The sequence below is a fragment of the Hydra viridissima genome, unplaced genomic scaffold, assembly GCF_058129835.1.
Source record: "Hydra viridissima isolate aposymbiotic clone 2 unplaced genomic scaffold, HvirCarnegie_v1 scaffold_10, whole genome shotgun sequence".
Lineage (NCBI taxonomy): Eukaryota > Metazoa > Cnidaria > Hydrozoa > Anthoathecata > Hydridae > Hydra > Hydra viridissima.
This window is the reverse complement of record NW_028324309.1, coordinates 9,804,305-9,818,903: the sequence shown is the minus strand read 5'-3', so window position 1 is coordinate 9,818,903 and position 14,599 is coordinate 9,804,305. Positions and strand designations below refer to the sequence as shown.

General features: G+C 28.9%; 1 protein-coding gene across 2 annotated transcripts in view; it reads right to left on the bottom strand.

Annotated features, from left to right (window-relative positions):
• Nucleotides 1-772: 772 nt before the first annotated feature.
• Nucleotides 773-14,599, bottom strand: part of LOC145182198 (ATP-dependent RNA helicase A protein-like) — a 36,219-nt gene continuing 22,392 nt past the window's right edge. Inside the window, exons 9-28 of one of the 2 annotated variants that reach the window (XR_016456628.1) lie at nucleotides 7,588-7,746; nucleotides 7,230-7,418; nucleotides 7,037-7,108; nucleotides 6,777-6,918; nucleotides 6,475-6,557; nucleotides 6,178-6,334; nucleotides 5,921-6,012; nucleotides 5,664-5,762; nucleotides 5,171-5,285; nucleotides 4,804-4,898; nucleotides 4,546-4,619; nucleotides 4,312-4,464; nucleotides 3,793-4,065; nucleotides 3,521-3,688; nucleotides 3,205-3,388; nucleotides 2,639-2,806; nucleotides 2,448-2,563; nucleotides 2,061-2,303; nucleotides 1,586-1,929; nucleotides 773-918 (exon numbers count right to left, since the gene is read on the bottom strand). Coding sequence is in view for 1 of the 2 variants with exons in the window: in XM_090101176.1 (XP_089957302.1) it covers nucleotides 1,779-1,929; nucleotides 2,061-2,303; nucleotides 2,448-2,563; nucleotides 2,639-2,806; nucleotides 3,205-3,388; nucleotides 3,521-3,688; nucleotides 3,793-4,065; nucleotides 4,312-4,464; nucleotides 4,546-4,619; nucleotides 4,804-4,898; nucleotides 5,171-5,285; nucleotides 5,664-5,762; nucleotides 5,921-6,012; nucleotides 6,178-6,334; nucleotides 6,475-6,557; nucleotides 6,777-6,918; nucleotides 7,037-7,108; nucleotides 7,230-7,418; nucleotides 7,588-7,746 (2,733 nt within the window). In the remaining variant the exon portion in view is untranslated. Of the gene's footprint in view, nucleotides 919-1,358; nucleotides 1,930-2,060; nucleotides 2,304-2,447; nucleotides 2,564-2,638; nucleotides 2,807-3,204; nucleotides 3,389-3,520; nucleotides 3,689-3,792; nucleotides 4,066-4,311; nucleotides 4,465-4,545; nucleotides 4,620-4,803; nucleotides 4,899-5,170; nucleotides 5,286-5,663; nucleotides 5,763-5,920; nucleotides 6,013-6,177; nucleotides 6,335-6,474; nucleotides 6,558-6,776; nucleotides 6,919-7,036; nucleotides 7,109-7,229; nucleotides 7,419-7,587; nucleotides 7,747-14,599 lie in introns of those variants that run through there. The other variant, XM_090101176.1, reaches the window with a different exon arrangement.

Genomic DNA, 14,599 nt, shown 5'->3' with positions numbered 1-14,599 from the left:
AAATTGCCCCCTTATTCTGTACTTACAAATCATTAATATGATTGTACTTTTTTTTTTAACTAAGTTACTTTCTTTTCTTAATCAGTAATGTTATCTTCTAAAGTTAACATTTTATTAGGCTGAAAAAGTTTAGATCTCGAAAACTCAGATCTCTAGAACATATATCACTACATATTGAACATCAATCTGTGCTATTTATTTTGTCGTCACTGTATATTTAACTACGAAATGATTTTAAAATTTATTGCAGGCAATAGCAAACTATTGACCCTGCAGCTCTATTAAGTTTGACAGAATATATTATAGAAGTGATTGAACTTGCAATATCGAACCTTAAATTCATGTTTCGTCTTATCTAAATTCTAAATTTGTAAAAAAAAAAAAAATTCGATTCATCTAGATCTTAATTTTTAAAACTTTCTGTTAAAAAGATTATCCTGAAAAATTTTATTTATAGGCCAGCATGAATACAACAATGAAAATTCCTTTTAGGAGTGCTAATCCTGTGGAAAACACACTGAGCCATTAACTACAAAACAATGATACCTTGCTCGCGGAAATTGAACTTTATCAATAAAATTGTGGTAACAAACAAAAGGAAAATAAAAGATCGATATTTCAAAAATTAGAAGAAAAACCAGGGGAAACAGGTTCTTTAAATTGAAGATCCATTATAACGAAATTCCACCGTATGCATTTATGTACGATTGTGGACAAAAAGTGAGAACAACTGGGTGATATTAGGCGGCACTTCAAAATTAAAACTTGAAGATAAAAAAGAACTTTATAATGATTATAAGTTATTACAGTTTTAAATCGGGCAAAACCTCATTAGATTAAAATTCTTTTGGCGTTCGGCTAGGAATGCATTCAACGTAAAACTTAACTTTTTAAGTTGTCACAAAGCACTACAACAATCTAGATAGAAAAAAACAAACTATTATTCTGTTGTAAAAGAAATGAAAAAATGTAGAACAGATCATACATTTATTTATCTTTAATTATGTCATATGCTATGTATATAAAGAAACTTATTATTATTATTACTATTTTTTTTTGAGGGGGGAATGGGGCTTGTAAGTGATCATTTAAGTTTCAAAACAATTTGTAAAATTCAATTTATAAAAATAGTGAGCTCTTTTTTTAAAAAAAGCTGAAAGATTGGATCATTGGATCGAACCTTAAATTCATGCTTTGCCCTATCTTAACCACAGTATTTAAATTTGTAAAAAAAAAAAAAAAAAAAAAATTTCGATTCATCCAAATCAAATGAGCATATATATATTGCATGATCGAAAAAGTGAGCTCATGACCGAAATATGTTCATAAAAAGCAAACACGACTCAAATAAACAAAAGTAACTTCAATAAATGTATTCTTTCATTTGAGATTGTTTAACACCGCTATTCATTATTATTTTATACTTTAAAAAGGTAAAAACTAAAGTTAACATACATTGTTAATTTAAATTTTTACCTTTTGAAAATATAAATTAAATTGTGAAAGCTATTATTTTAATCATGGAAAATCAAAATACAAATAAGAAAGAATGGTCAGACTGCTAAAGCCAATAACATAACTTCACCTATTTCATATTTAACACTTGAACTACTTGTGTTTTTTACCATAATAATTACACTTGTGATGCGATTTGTGGCCAATCTTTAGACATTCTTTTCTTTTGGAATCGCCGCACATAAAAAGTATTCCTTTATAGCTTTTGAAGGTATTTGCTCAATTTTAGAACTTTAAAAAATGCGGAACTACCTTCACAAAAACTACCACCCACCGTAACCCCCTCCAAAAGCTCCTCTTCCTCGATTACCATGTCTCCCTCCGTAAAAATACTGAGGCCCCTGATATCCTCGCGGCTTAGTATTATGAAATCGTAATATTGGGACGTTTGGGGAAATATAATCTTGCTGACACCTAACAAATACACGAGTCGTTAATATCATTATAGATACATAAAAAAAAACATTTAGCAAACACGTCATCTTTACGGCTTTCATAAATAGAATTAGAAATGTAAAATGATATACAATAAAAAAAGCACTTACGGATTTTGAAAACTTTCAAAAGTACTGGTGCCCTCTTTAGGCCCATAATTCTGATTTTGAATCATATATAAACCTGAATCACATCGAGAAAGAACTCTTACAAGATTTAGTGTATCGTTATCTTGAGATGACATCTTAGATATCATTTTAGGATCAGATGAAACTCGAACAATTAAATTTTCAACTACATTTCGAAAAGCTACTAAGGAAGCCGCTTGCTGAAAAGGTATCTTTAGTTCTAGCCTAATAAAAGAAAAACATTTCGTTTCGACATTTTTTTTTAAAACTTGTTATTAAAAGTTGATCCTCTTGCACTACTACATAAGACTGTGAGAAGAACACAGTGAATCCTAGTTTTTTGAGTAATTAAAAAAAAATTTTCCTTACCATTCGTCGATATTAATTGCTCGATGACAAGCTTCTGCTTTGCACGAAGTAAATATTAGGTACTGTACAGGGTATATCATCGTTAATTGTTTACAAGAAACAGCTTGTGTACGAATCTTAATAGATAAATTTAACGATTCAAGTAAATAACAACAACTAAACAACTACATGAAACCTACTATCATTAGTACCTTTTCACCAAATATAAAGAAAGGAGAAGGGAAAAAGATTTTTTCATTAGAACAGACAACAGATGATTTATGAATAATCGCTATTTTCCCTTCAGTTGTTAGAACTTTTCTTTTCTCGCGATGCATGCAAATATTCGGGTATAATCCAACGCATAGAATACCAGTCACCTAAATTAACGTCGTTACTTTTCATTTAAACTCTTAAAAAAGGATAATGGAAAGATAGAAATGTAAAAAATGGCATAAGACAAAATTAACTTAGTTACGAAAAGAATTAGCTAACTGCTAAAGAACAACAACTATACAAAAATCATCAATTACCATAAAAACCATACAAATTACCATTAAAATCATTAAATTTTGTCTTATTCAATAAAAATGTTTTACCAGTTGTTTTTTTTAAATCTAAAACTGTCATCCCACATTCATAAAAAAAATTTCATTATACATAAATACAAGTTCGCTAGAATACAATACACATAGAATATAGACATAGAATATAGACATAGAATATACACATAGAATATATAAATGAAAGCCAAGCAATTAAAGATAGAAGCACTTACCAGATCAAGTTGTTCATCTATTCCTCTGAAGTTAAATGGACGAGGATGCATAGATTCATCAGGGAAACCAAGCGCGCACAACAAATCTTTTAATTGCTGCTTAGCATCAGCAGTCATTCTCAGAGTTAGTAAATTAAGTTCATGATTTCGAGAAAAATTTTCTTCAGCTATTACTCCAGAAACCCTAGTTTTATTAAAAAGTATGTTTTGTTATTGAAACAACTTAGTTCAATAAATTTTTATCCTCATAAACACAAAAACAACTTGACTATTACATACATTGACTATAAGATTACGATTCAATAATTTCAATCACCTTGCATTTTCCCATTGCTGGTAAGCCCACAACATAGCAATATGGTCACTGTTCCTTGTACCTGAAAACTTCTTGTGCACCCATCCTAATCTTTTGTGTTCAACTGGCTTTTCAAAAGGTTCCGGAAAACACATACTTGCTGCTATAGAACACATAGCATCTCCAACACTTTATAAATTAAAAAAAAGTTTAAAATAAAATTATTTATATGAAAAAGAAACTAAAATTCTCAAAACTTTACATTATAAAAATTTTTTTGGATTAAATCATACTTAAAAATACATCCTAGAATAATCATCTTTCCTAATCTAGGTTCAATTGGTAGTTTTGCAAGAATATAACCAAGAGGGGTAAGACATTCATTGTCTCCAAGGGCTTGCATTTCTTTAAGCAATATTAGAGAGTCAATGACAGCATGCATCGGAGGAGATTCAATTGCTTTATTTAGAAAGTCAACTACCTTTCCTAACTTCAACAACTTAATGTTCAGTACTAAAAGATGAAGAGGAGTTCGGAGAATCTCAGGTGTCATATGTTGGGCTAATCTAAAGTAGGTAAAAATAAAAGCAGGATTGACTTCTTTTTTTTACTCTGTTAACTTAGAAACAATGAAAAAAATTGGTTGTCATTCATTTACAACTAGTGATTCAAAAAAGAAACGATTTCTTTAAATTGGAAAACCAAGCATAGAATTTTAAATGGTTTATGAAAATTGCAACAAAGAAAAATGAATGTAAAAAAAAATTAACAACAGAAAAAATATAATATACAAACAAATTTGTTCAACTAACTTTTGATAACGAGCTCGACTGACAAGATGGAAACAAAAACCAGATTGCACACGACCAGCTCTTCCTTTTCGCTGATCCAAGTTTGATTGAGAAGCCCAGACAGTAGCATAGTTGGTCATGTTGTTATGAGATGTAAATTGCTTGATTTTTACTCTACAAATTCAAATCCCATCATATGTATTGAAATGTTAAAAATGCACCAAAGTATAATTTAAGAAAAAAAGAATAACATACTTGCAAGAATCTACAACAAAAACAACATCATCAATTGTTATACTGGTTTCAGCAATATTTGTGGATAGAATTATCTAAAATAAGTAAAATGCAGAATTTTAAGGGTATTTTTGCAGAGTAAAGATAAGTTAAATAAAAAAAAATTTTTTCTGACTTCTCAAAATGTAAACCAGTCTTTAAATTTTCAGGTCAAACAATTCTTTAGAATGCTGATGATACCCAACTTGAGTGATTTAAGAAACAAAACAAGTAAAATACCTTTCTCACACCATGAGGAGCTGGTTTAAAAACTCTTCCTTGATCTCCTCTTGGAATTTGTGAATGAAGAGGAAGTAACAAAAATCTTTGGGAACCTAATTAATAAAACTGCATCAAAACTATGATAAGTTAAAAGTAAAATTAAAAAATATATCACTTGTACTTTAAGACAAATTGCTATAAACTTGTATTGCTTCAAGCATTTTTTCACTAAACCATAAAGTAAATATTGTATAGTTATGCAGTCTGTATAATTAAGTTATTCAATTTCTGATAAAAGATTCTAAATGTAAAAAAATAAGATAATAATAAACAATCTTAATGGGAGAATATGATCTTTTAAAACAACATGTTTATGACACTTTACCAAACAGTTGGTGTTGCTGCAAATGCCTCAGGAGATTAAAGATTACACTCCAACCTGGTAAAAAAATTAAAACAGCTCCAGGTACATCCATAGATGTGATATATAAGAGCAAGGCCTAAAAATGAAAATAAACTTTATAATAACAATAGTATTAAATATGACGATTTTTTATAAAAATATACAACAATAATATGTAAAATAAATTATGTATGTAAAATAAATGATGTATAAAAATGTGTAAAATAAAACAATAATATGAAAAATAAAATATGTAACAATATTATGTAATAATACTATGCAATAATGATACGTAATAATAATATACAATAAGAAGTAATATCAAAAAATATCAAAGAAAAAAAAGACTATTTTACAATTTTTTAAAGTAATTTAAAGTATTTCAATCTTATCATTTGATAGACATTTATTATTAAAATCAAAATTCAGATGTAACCTTTTAAACGAAATAAAAAGTAAATTGGTAACTCCATACTTCAATAATGCCAATAGAAATTTCACTTTCATTCAGCTGAGCCATTGAATTTCTTGTTTGCATAGAATATTCTGTGCCACAAACTATGTTTAGATTCTCCTGAAAAATTCTTAAAAAATAAAAAACCTTTCTACAACAGGAAATTAAAATAAGTAAAGTAAAATATTAATAACTAAAGTTTTTAGGTTTTTGGTACCAAATAACAATTACCGAGAACAAAACCTAAAAAATTAAAAAAAAAAAAAAACTAGCAAAACCTCCCCATCTACATCAACATCTTTATTTTTCCTTTTTTCTAGAAGAGTAGGCACAAATTGTAACATCTGAATAATGTCTTCCAAAAAGTACTCTATTTTAAAAAAATATATTCTCTGAATCACATATAAGAAGAAACTATCACATAAACTAGACAACAAGCTGTTTATTTTACTAAGTGAAATAAATACATAAAAATACACAAGTGAAATAAAAACATAAAAAAACAATTAGTATAAAAAAATAAAATAAAAAATACCTTGCACTGGGTGCATAAAACCTTCTATTTCAAGAACTGGGCAATTATTGAAATACTGTGAGAACATTTTGGTATCAATTGTAGCACTCATTAATATAATTCGAAGTTTTGGAAAAGTGTAAAGCATTTCACGAAGAATTATTAGAAGGAAATCAGACTGAAATATATTGAAAATAAGATCTTAAGTTATATTTACATAACCCTTTTTGAAGTCTTTTGTTAAATTAATATTTAAGAAAGACCACAAAACCATTAAAACAAATGTTTTGAGTCAAGAAGTTGAAATGATTTAGTTACATTAATATCTCTCTCATGAATTTCATCAACAACAACATGAGAAATTCCAGTCAAGCCATTTTCCATTCTCCGTAACAGAACCCCTGTTATAAAAAATATGCTCTTTTAATACTAAATAATTTAAAAAAAGAAGAGCGTTGGCTCCAAAAGACTATTTTACAATTTTTTAAAAAAAATTATAAAATAGTCTTTTTTTCTTTGATATATTTTGATATTATTTCTCACTTAAATTATATTGTGTACTAGCTTCTATGTGTTGAGAATGAGAAAGTATGAGAATACATTAGAATAAAATTTATAACCTGTAGTACAAAACATTATTGATCCATGACTTCGAGGTAAAATGCTATCAAATCTAACAGAGTATCCAATACTATTTCCAAGACATTCAGAACGCTCTGTAGCTACTCTCTCAGCAATGCTAGTAGCACTTATGCGGCGTGGCTAAATAAATTAATGCAGATATAAAGTTAACAACAAAAAAAGTCTATTTTTACTATAACACAGATACAAAGCCAACAACTTAAAAATTTATTTTTTTAAGCTTTAAAAAAGATTTAACCTGTGTAACTACAACATTGCATTGATCTCCTACACTCTTAAGAATAAAGTCATCCAGAATATACTGTGGAACCTGGAAAAACAATTTTTTTGTATAATTTAATTCAAGTTTGATGTTACTTTTTTTCAATTCTCAATTTCACACTAATATTACTCCTAAACTATAGCAATATTGGGACCCTAAAGAAAAATACCTGAGTAGTTTTACCACATCCAGTTGCACCTCGAATAATCACTACTTGGTTGTCATAAACCAAATCAATGATTTGCTGTTTGTGTTTGTATACTGGTAGTTTTTTTCGTTCTTCTAACATTGAAGTAAAATTATTATCTTCCCATTTATCCTGGAACTCATCATAGATAAATGCAGCACTTGGAGGAGGCTGTAAATATTTGTTAATAACTTTCATATTTTTTTCCAATAACAACAAAATTTGATCATTGTCAGAAATGTGGTTTTTTGTTTTCTTTAACTCTGTAAAAATTTAATATGTAACCTTAATCTTTACTAAGTGGTTTCATTCTGCTTGGTGTAGAAAGTTAAACACTAACCATATTCCCCTCTGCTCCTTCAAAAGGTATTGGCTGAGCAAGCCAAGGATTCCATTTAGGGCTAGGTGGCTCCCAGTTTACAATTTGTGTTTCATCAACATTATCATGATTACAACAATGTATTGGAACTTTTAAATTGACTTTCTCACCAATTTTTGGCTTAAGATAAGAATAAGAACTTGGAAATAAATCAGTAAGAAAATGTTTTGTAAAACTTTTGTAATAATGAAATAACAGAAGAATAAACAAATGATAACAAAAGAATAGACAAATTGATGAATTAATGCAACTAAATAAACAAAATAATCAAAGTGTAAGAAAAATATCTATAAAATACCTACAACTTACAGTACTTTAAAACATTGATAAGTAACTTTGATAGAAAAAAACTCGAGTTAAATAGAATAAAACATTTTAATATCTTATAAGTAAAGAGAAAAACTTACAATTTTTTTCTAAAACAAAAATATTTTGTTTAATTTTACAAATTTTTGTTTTCTGACTTCTCAAAATGTAAGCTTAAACGTAAGTTTAAATTTTTAGGTTCCCAAAAATCACCTGCCATAGATCTCAATTTTGCTTTGACACCTTTTAAACCTTTCAAACCTTATGTCCCCAAACATTCTAAATTGTTTGTGCTTGAGGCACATTTGGTGGGTTGGATTTCTTATCAACATAATTGGTATATTCATCCATCCAATTTAAAATCTTTGGAGTAATTAGAAATTGCTAAATCTGGCAATGATACTTTTGAATGAATGAAAGAAGTCAATTTTCTAAACATTCTATAATATAGATTGATGGATTGATTGCTACAGCCTTGGAAGTATAAAACTATTCCTCAGACATACTACAAAAAGTACTTTTCATCATCGATGACCAGAAGTGATTTTATATTATAGAGCTGGCTAAAAAGTTTTATGCTTCTTTTCTTTTCATTCATTTGTTGTTCAATAGTGTATCTTGGAGCCTTTTCTGTATTGAAATTGATTGTTCTGTATTCAATATTCAATTCACACTGAATTTAAGACCCAATTTTCTGACTGATCCCAATTTGATTGATGAAAAGTCTCTTTAATTTGGCTTTCTTTTCTCTAGTCCAGTATGTCAGACAGCTAGAGTGCTTTTTATCAGAAAAAGACTGACCAGTTTCAAGTCTTTTTAAATTATCATAGATTGTATTTCAAGCTAATCCTTCTTTTTCTAAATGATTTACAATTTCAAAATTTTTTTGTAGTAGGCTTTTTAACAAAAAATATTTTTGAGACATTTTTAAGAAAATTCTTGTTCTGCTGCATTTAAACTCATTTTAAATTAAACATTTCATAGATTTTTTTATATATATGCATTTAACCACATGACTGTTTAACCAGAAAAAATGAATTAAAATTTGTCCAAACACTTATTTATCATCTATTATTTAAAATTTCAAAAATCATATTTTAAATCTTTAAGTTTGGTTTCATAAAAAGTATAGGCTTATGATGAAACCAAACTTGATCTGAAGTATGACTTAAAATCAAACAGAATCAGAGTATGACTTGAAATTTTAAATTTGATTCTTGTATTCTGGCATTAATTACAAAAACAAAATACTATCAAATAAAATACAAAACACAAATATCAACATTTTAAACATTTGGATATTCAGTCACTGTGAACCAGAAAGACCACCAGGTTTTATGTCGTGTCACTCAATCCAAACCTTTATTTTTAGTTTAGTATTAATCTATATGGTTAATTAAAAATATTTTTAAAATCTAGTTTGCGTGCTAAGGTTGGAAAAATCAATTTTTAAGTTTTTACATGTATTTATCACGTATATATTTATCATAACCAAATTAAATCCTTCTTCCATTAAAATCATTTGTTGATTTCTAAACTATTTTAAGATTCTACTGTAGGTATTACTATAAGAAACCTTTTCAATTGGATTTGAAAAAGCCTTTCAAACATGTAATAGGAGCAAATTGATTTTTTTTTTCCCGCTCCCCTAACTTTTCGCCTAATCTAGTGGCACACTATAAAAACATACATGCCTAAAATGAAAGTTGTTCTTGTAAATTAGAGCTTTTGAGATATTACAAAACAAGCCATTTGTAATGTTTTTAAAAAATTTTGTGGCTATGAAAACAGCCGTTTTGACAGGATTATAGTCACTGTCCTGGACTTGCTGTCATATTAAAGTTAATGTTAAATTCTTCTTCAATTAAAGTCAACTACAAAGGATAGCAGTTGGCATTAAACAAAGGGCTGAACATAACACAGCAAAATATGAAACTTCCAACTTACTAAAATTTTTTCCCCTTGAACCTGTGCAAGGTCTTGAGTTTTTTAATTCAGCAAATGCTAACTTATAATCTAACTCAACAGTTCAACCAAAACAAGTATCCATAAGCAGACATCCTGGAGCATTGAAGTTGAATTCATAGTCAGCATTTTCCACTCAACCTTCAAAAGTGATATTTAAACACATAATTGTATAAAGATAAATGCTTCATTACAATGAATGATTTGATATAAATAGTGGCATAGTCTTAAATAAAAAGGTAAAAAAAAACACATCAAATTTTATAGAGATTAATAGGCTTACTTTTAAAATAACACTTTTAAAAAAATTAATGACTTTATAAAATAATTTTATTTTAAAAATATGAGAATTACCTTTGATACTTTCTCTCCCCACGAGCCTCTGGGTGTATTGCCCGACTTCATTAAGTAAAGGTTTCTTCTACAACTAGAGCAAACTACAGTTGGGTAATTACAAATTTCAAGGGAATACCCAGAATATATTTGGTCTAGGAATTAATTCGTGCGGTTTGACAAGGGATTACAAAACTAGCTTATTGTCTCAGCGTTTCGTTTAGCCACGCATGCATGCGAAGATCACTGTTATTGCGCATCATTTTCATTATAAATCATTTGATTTAAGCATAAACAACACTATTTTTAATTTAACTGATAATGTCGATTTTTGTTCCTGATAAAGTGTTTTTGCGGGGGATTCTTCTTCATTACTTTAACATGAAGAAAAGTGCTACCAAAAGTCATCATATTTTGGTTGAAGTTTATGGTGACCATGCTCTAGCTGAGCAAACCTGTCAGAAGTGGTTTGCACGGTTTAAAAGTGGTAATTTTTGTTTGGAAGACCAAGAGCAACCAGGACAGCCGAAAAAATTTGAAGATGCAGAATTGGCAGCATTGCTCGATCAGGATTCTTGTCAAACGCAAGAGGACCTTGCAAAATCGTTAGGAGTTGAACAATCAACAGTTTCCAGACGCCTCAAAGCCATGGGTATGATTCAAAAAATGTCTCATTGGGTTCCACATGAATTGAAAGACAGAGACGTGGAAAGAAGAAAGACCATTTGTGAATTGCTGCTTGAAAGACAGAAAAGAAAGGGATTTTTGCATCGAATCGTTACTGGTGATGAGAAATGGATTTATTACGAGAATCCTAAACGAAAAAAGGCCTGGGTAAAGCCAGGTGAACCAGGTCCATCACAACCCAAACTGAATATTCACTGTGCAAAGGTTATGCTGTGTATATGGTGGGATATGAAAGGTGTGGTGTACCATGAGCTTCTGACACCTGGTGAAACTATTAATGGAGAACGTTATCGACGACAATTAATGCATTTGAAGCAAGCTCTGGTCATAAAACGACCAGATTGGGGTAACAGACATGATAAACTCATTTTTCAGCATGATAAGCTTGACCACATGTTGCAAAACCTGTCAAAAACTATTTGGAAAATGTCGGATGGGAAGCGTTACCCCACCCGCCGTATTCTCTGGACATTGCTCCTTCTGACTACTACTTGTTCGATTGCATGAATAACGATTTAATTGGACAGCGCTTCACTTCTTCAGAAAATATCGAAAAATGGATCTCTGATTGGATCACTTCTAAGGATGAAGCATTTTTTCGACACGGAATTCGTAAATCGCTGGAAAGATGGGCAAAAGTACTGACTAGCGATGGACACTATTTTCATTAATGTATTCATCATTTAGTTTTTGAAATAAACCTTCAATTTTCAATTAAAAACCGCATGAATTAATTCCTATACCAAATATATATATATATATATATATATATATATATATATATATATATATATATATATATATATATATATATATATATATATATATATATGTATATATACACACACACTGCTTCATCAGATCTTCTATTGTTGAATTTACAGGGCATAAAGACTTGGACTTCGCTCCAAGAAACTCCCAGCAGCAGCAGCAAAAGGCATTTCGTTCAAAAATGGCAAGCTCATAATTAAAAATATTAAATAAATCCAAAAAATAACATGGATGTTTTGTTTTAAATGACATGATTTTATAAAAAAATGTATAATTTTGAGAAAAATTTAACTTAAAATGCAATTTCTAGAAAAAGTTATTGTAAAATTTTTAAAATCTTTTTTTGAAAATTGATTTTACAATATCTGATTCTTAAAAAAATAAATATAAAAGTTATTTGTATCGCTTTATAGAAGACACCCATTTTTTTTTTTTAATTCTAGCTTAAGACTTACGCTTTTCATTACCCACATTTTCTAAATCGTCATTACGACGACTTTTTTTCCAATTTTATTACTTTTTTTGCATTTATTCAAGGCTTTTAATTACTATTTTTGACATCTTAACACGCAATTTTGATTTAAAAAAACATTTTTAATGATCAATATAAACTAATACTAAACTAATAATAAAGGTTTTAGTTGAGTGACACAACATAAAACCTGGCAGTCTCTCTGGTTCACAGTGCAGTATATACTAAATATTCAGAAGGCAAATAGAAGGCATGTTGAAACTTAATACATTTTCCTAAAGAGACATTGCCAAGAAAGTTGGTCTCAGTCAGAAATCAGTTCATATCATCAAGAAAAGAGTTGAAGGTCTGACAACATATCCAAAATCCTCAACCTCTGGCTGGAAATCATCAATAACAGCTTGTGCAAAGCTAGTTTTGTTGAAGGAGTGCAAAAAAAAAAACAAAAAAAAACAGGAAAAAAAAAGCTTTAAAAATCAACTAGCAGCTTTAAGGATCAACTAGCAGCTTTTTTTCATCAGTTGTGTAAGGTATCATCCCATCCTATCATGTTCAGTGGGCAAAGGATTATCAAAATTTGATTGCTATCAATTAAAACAAAGATGATAAATGATATGTTGGTGATGAATCAACACAAGTTAACAAATGTTCTGAACCAAGTATTGTTACCAGACATTCCAAATTACTTTCCTAATGGGAGCTGTATTTTTCAGCATGATGAAACTCCCTCACAATAGTTAGTTTTGTCTAAAATCGCACAAAAATAAAAGAATGAAAATTCACTTCATTATTTAAATTTCTGAGTTTTACTTTAAGCTTATAGTTTATATTAATAAAGTATTAAATAAAATTTACCATACCTTACACCTAAAAGAATTTTTAAAAAAAATTCAATATAAAGTTAATAAAACCAGAAGAGAAAAAAACTTCCATACAAAATATGAGCTTTAGGACAAGTCTAGAAAAATAGGATTTTTTAATGTAAACATCTAATGATAATGCTTAAAAATGTAATACACAAATGTGCAATTGAAATATAATAGTAATTCATAAGAAATTTTTAATTTTTTCAGCTACCAAAGAATGATTTCTTCATAGCAACTAAATAACTACTTTTTAAGAAATACAGCCAATTTTCATTCATAATTTTCTTAAATTGTTTTGAAGTGTCACCAATAATTTATAGATTTATTGTATTATGTTAAATTCAATAGTTTAAAGGTTCATGTATGTATATATACATATATATATATATATGTATGGATATATCTATGTATATATGGTTGCAGAAAGGTCGCATGTATGCATATATGCATATATGTATAAAGATTGCATGTATGCATATATTTATGTATATATGAATACATGGGGCATTCCACATCAAGTGGAACTACCCACCCGACATCACCAACTCAGATTTTGATGAAAATTGACTCACATGTTGGGCATATGGACAGAATTAAAATTTTTTTAATTAGGTCAATTATTTCCTGAGATATGACCTTTCAAAGTTTTGACCTTTCAAAGTTTTGACCTTTTCACTTGACCTTGGTTATTTAAAACGTCATAACTTTTTTTCTATTATACTTAGGAAGTTGATTTTGGTGGCAAACAGAAGCTCTTGCATAGACGAACAACTTTGTGTCTATACAAAAAAGTGATAAGCTCAATAAAAAAAAGTTATTGGTCATTTGGTCATTTGACCTTTGACCCTGGTCGATGGCAAAGGTCAAAGGTAATTTTTTTTTTATTACACATTGCTTTTTCTATTGTGGATGTCCCATGATAAAGTCTTTTTGGGATTCCCACAAACAGCTTTGGGGTTAACGTTAAAGTATAAGTAGGTTCTAAAAGTTTAATATTTATCCGCCTCACAAATGCGATATTTTGAGGTCATTTTCTGTAAAAAGCTTATTGTAGATATATATTGTTAATTATTTCCTTTTTTTCCTTTAATTTTCTAGGTGTTGTAATTTAATTACTAGTACTATATATACATACTAAGTCAGTATTAAATTATATGAGGCTTAAAGCTATATATATTTACATTAAAATAATCAATTCATTTCCATTGAATTAGTTGTTAAAAGACAACTTAGGAAGAAGTTTTTAGCAACTTTCAAATTAAATTTAGATTAAAAATGGCATTTCAAGCGCAAGTGAAAGAGTTAAAGAAAAGACAGCACTACTGTTATGATCCTTTCCAACACCATAAGAAAAAACTACATAAAACTTTAAGGGTAGTTACTAGTCAGCAGGTAGCTATGTATCCCTCAAAACTTATGGCTGGAGCAAAATTATATGATACTTGCCGAAAGAGGATCACTGGCTTACCTTCCGAAATAGGATTATGTGATGATTAAAGTTCTGCAAATTGTAATACAGAGTTAGATTCTCAAAGCAGTTCCAGATCTCAAGATACTTGTAGTGACAAGGGAG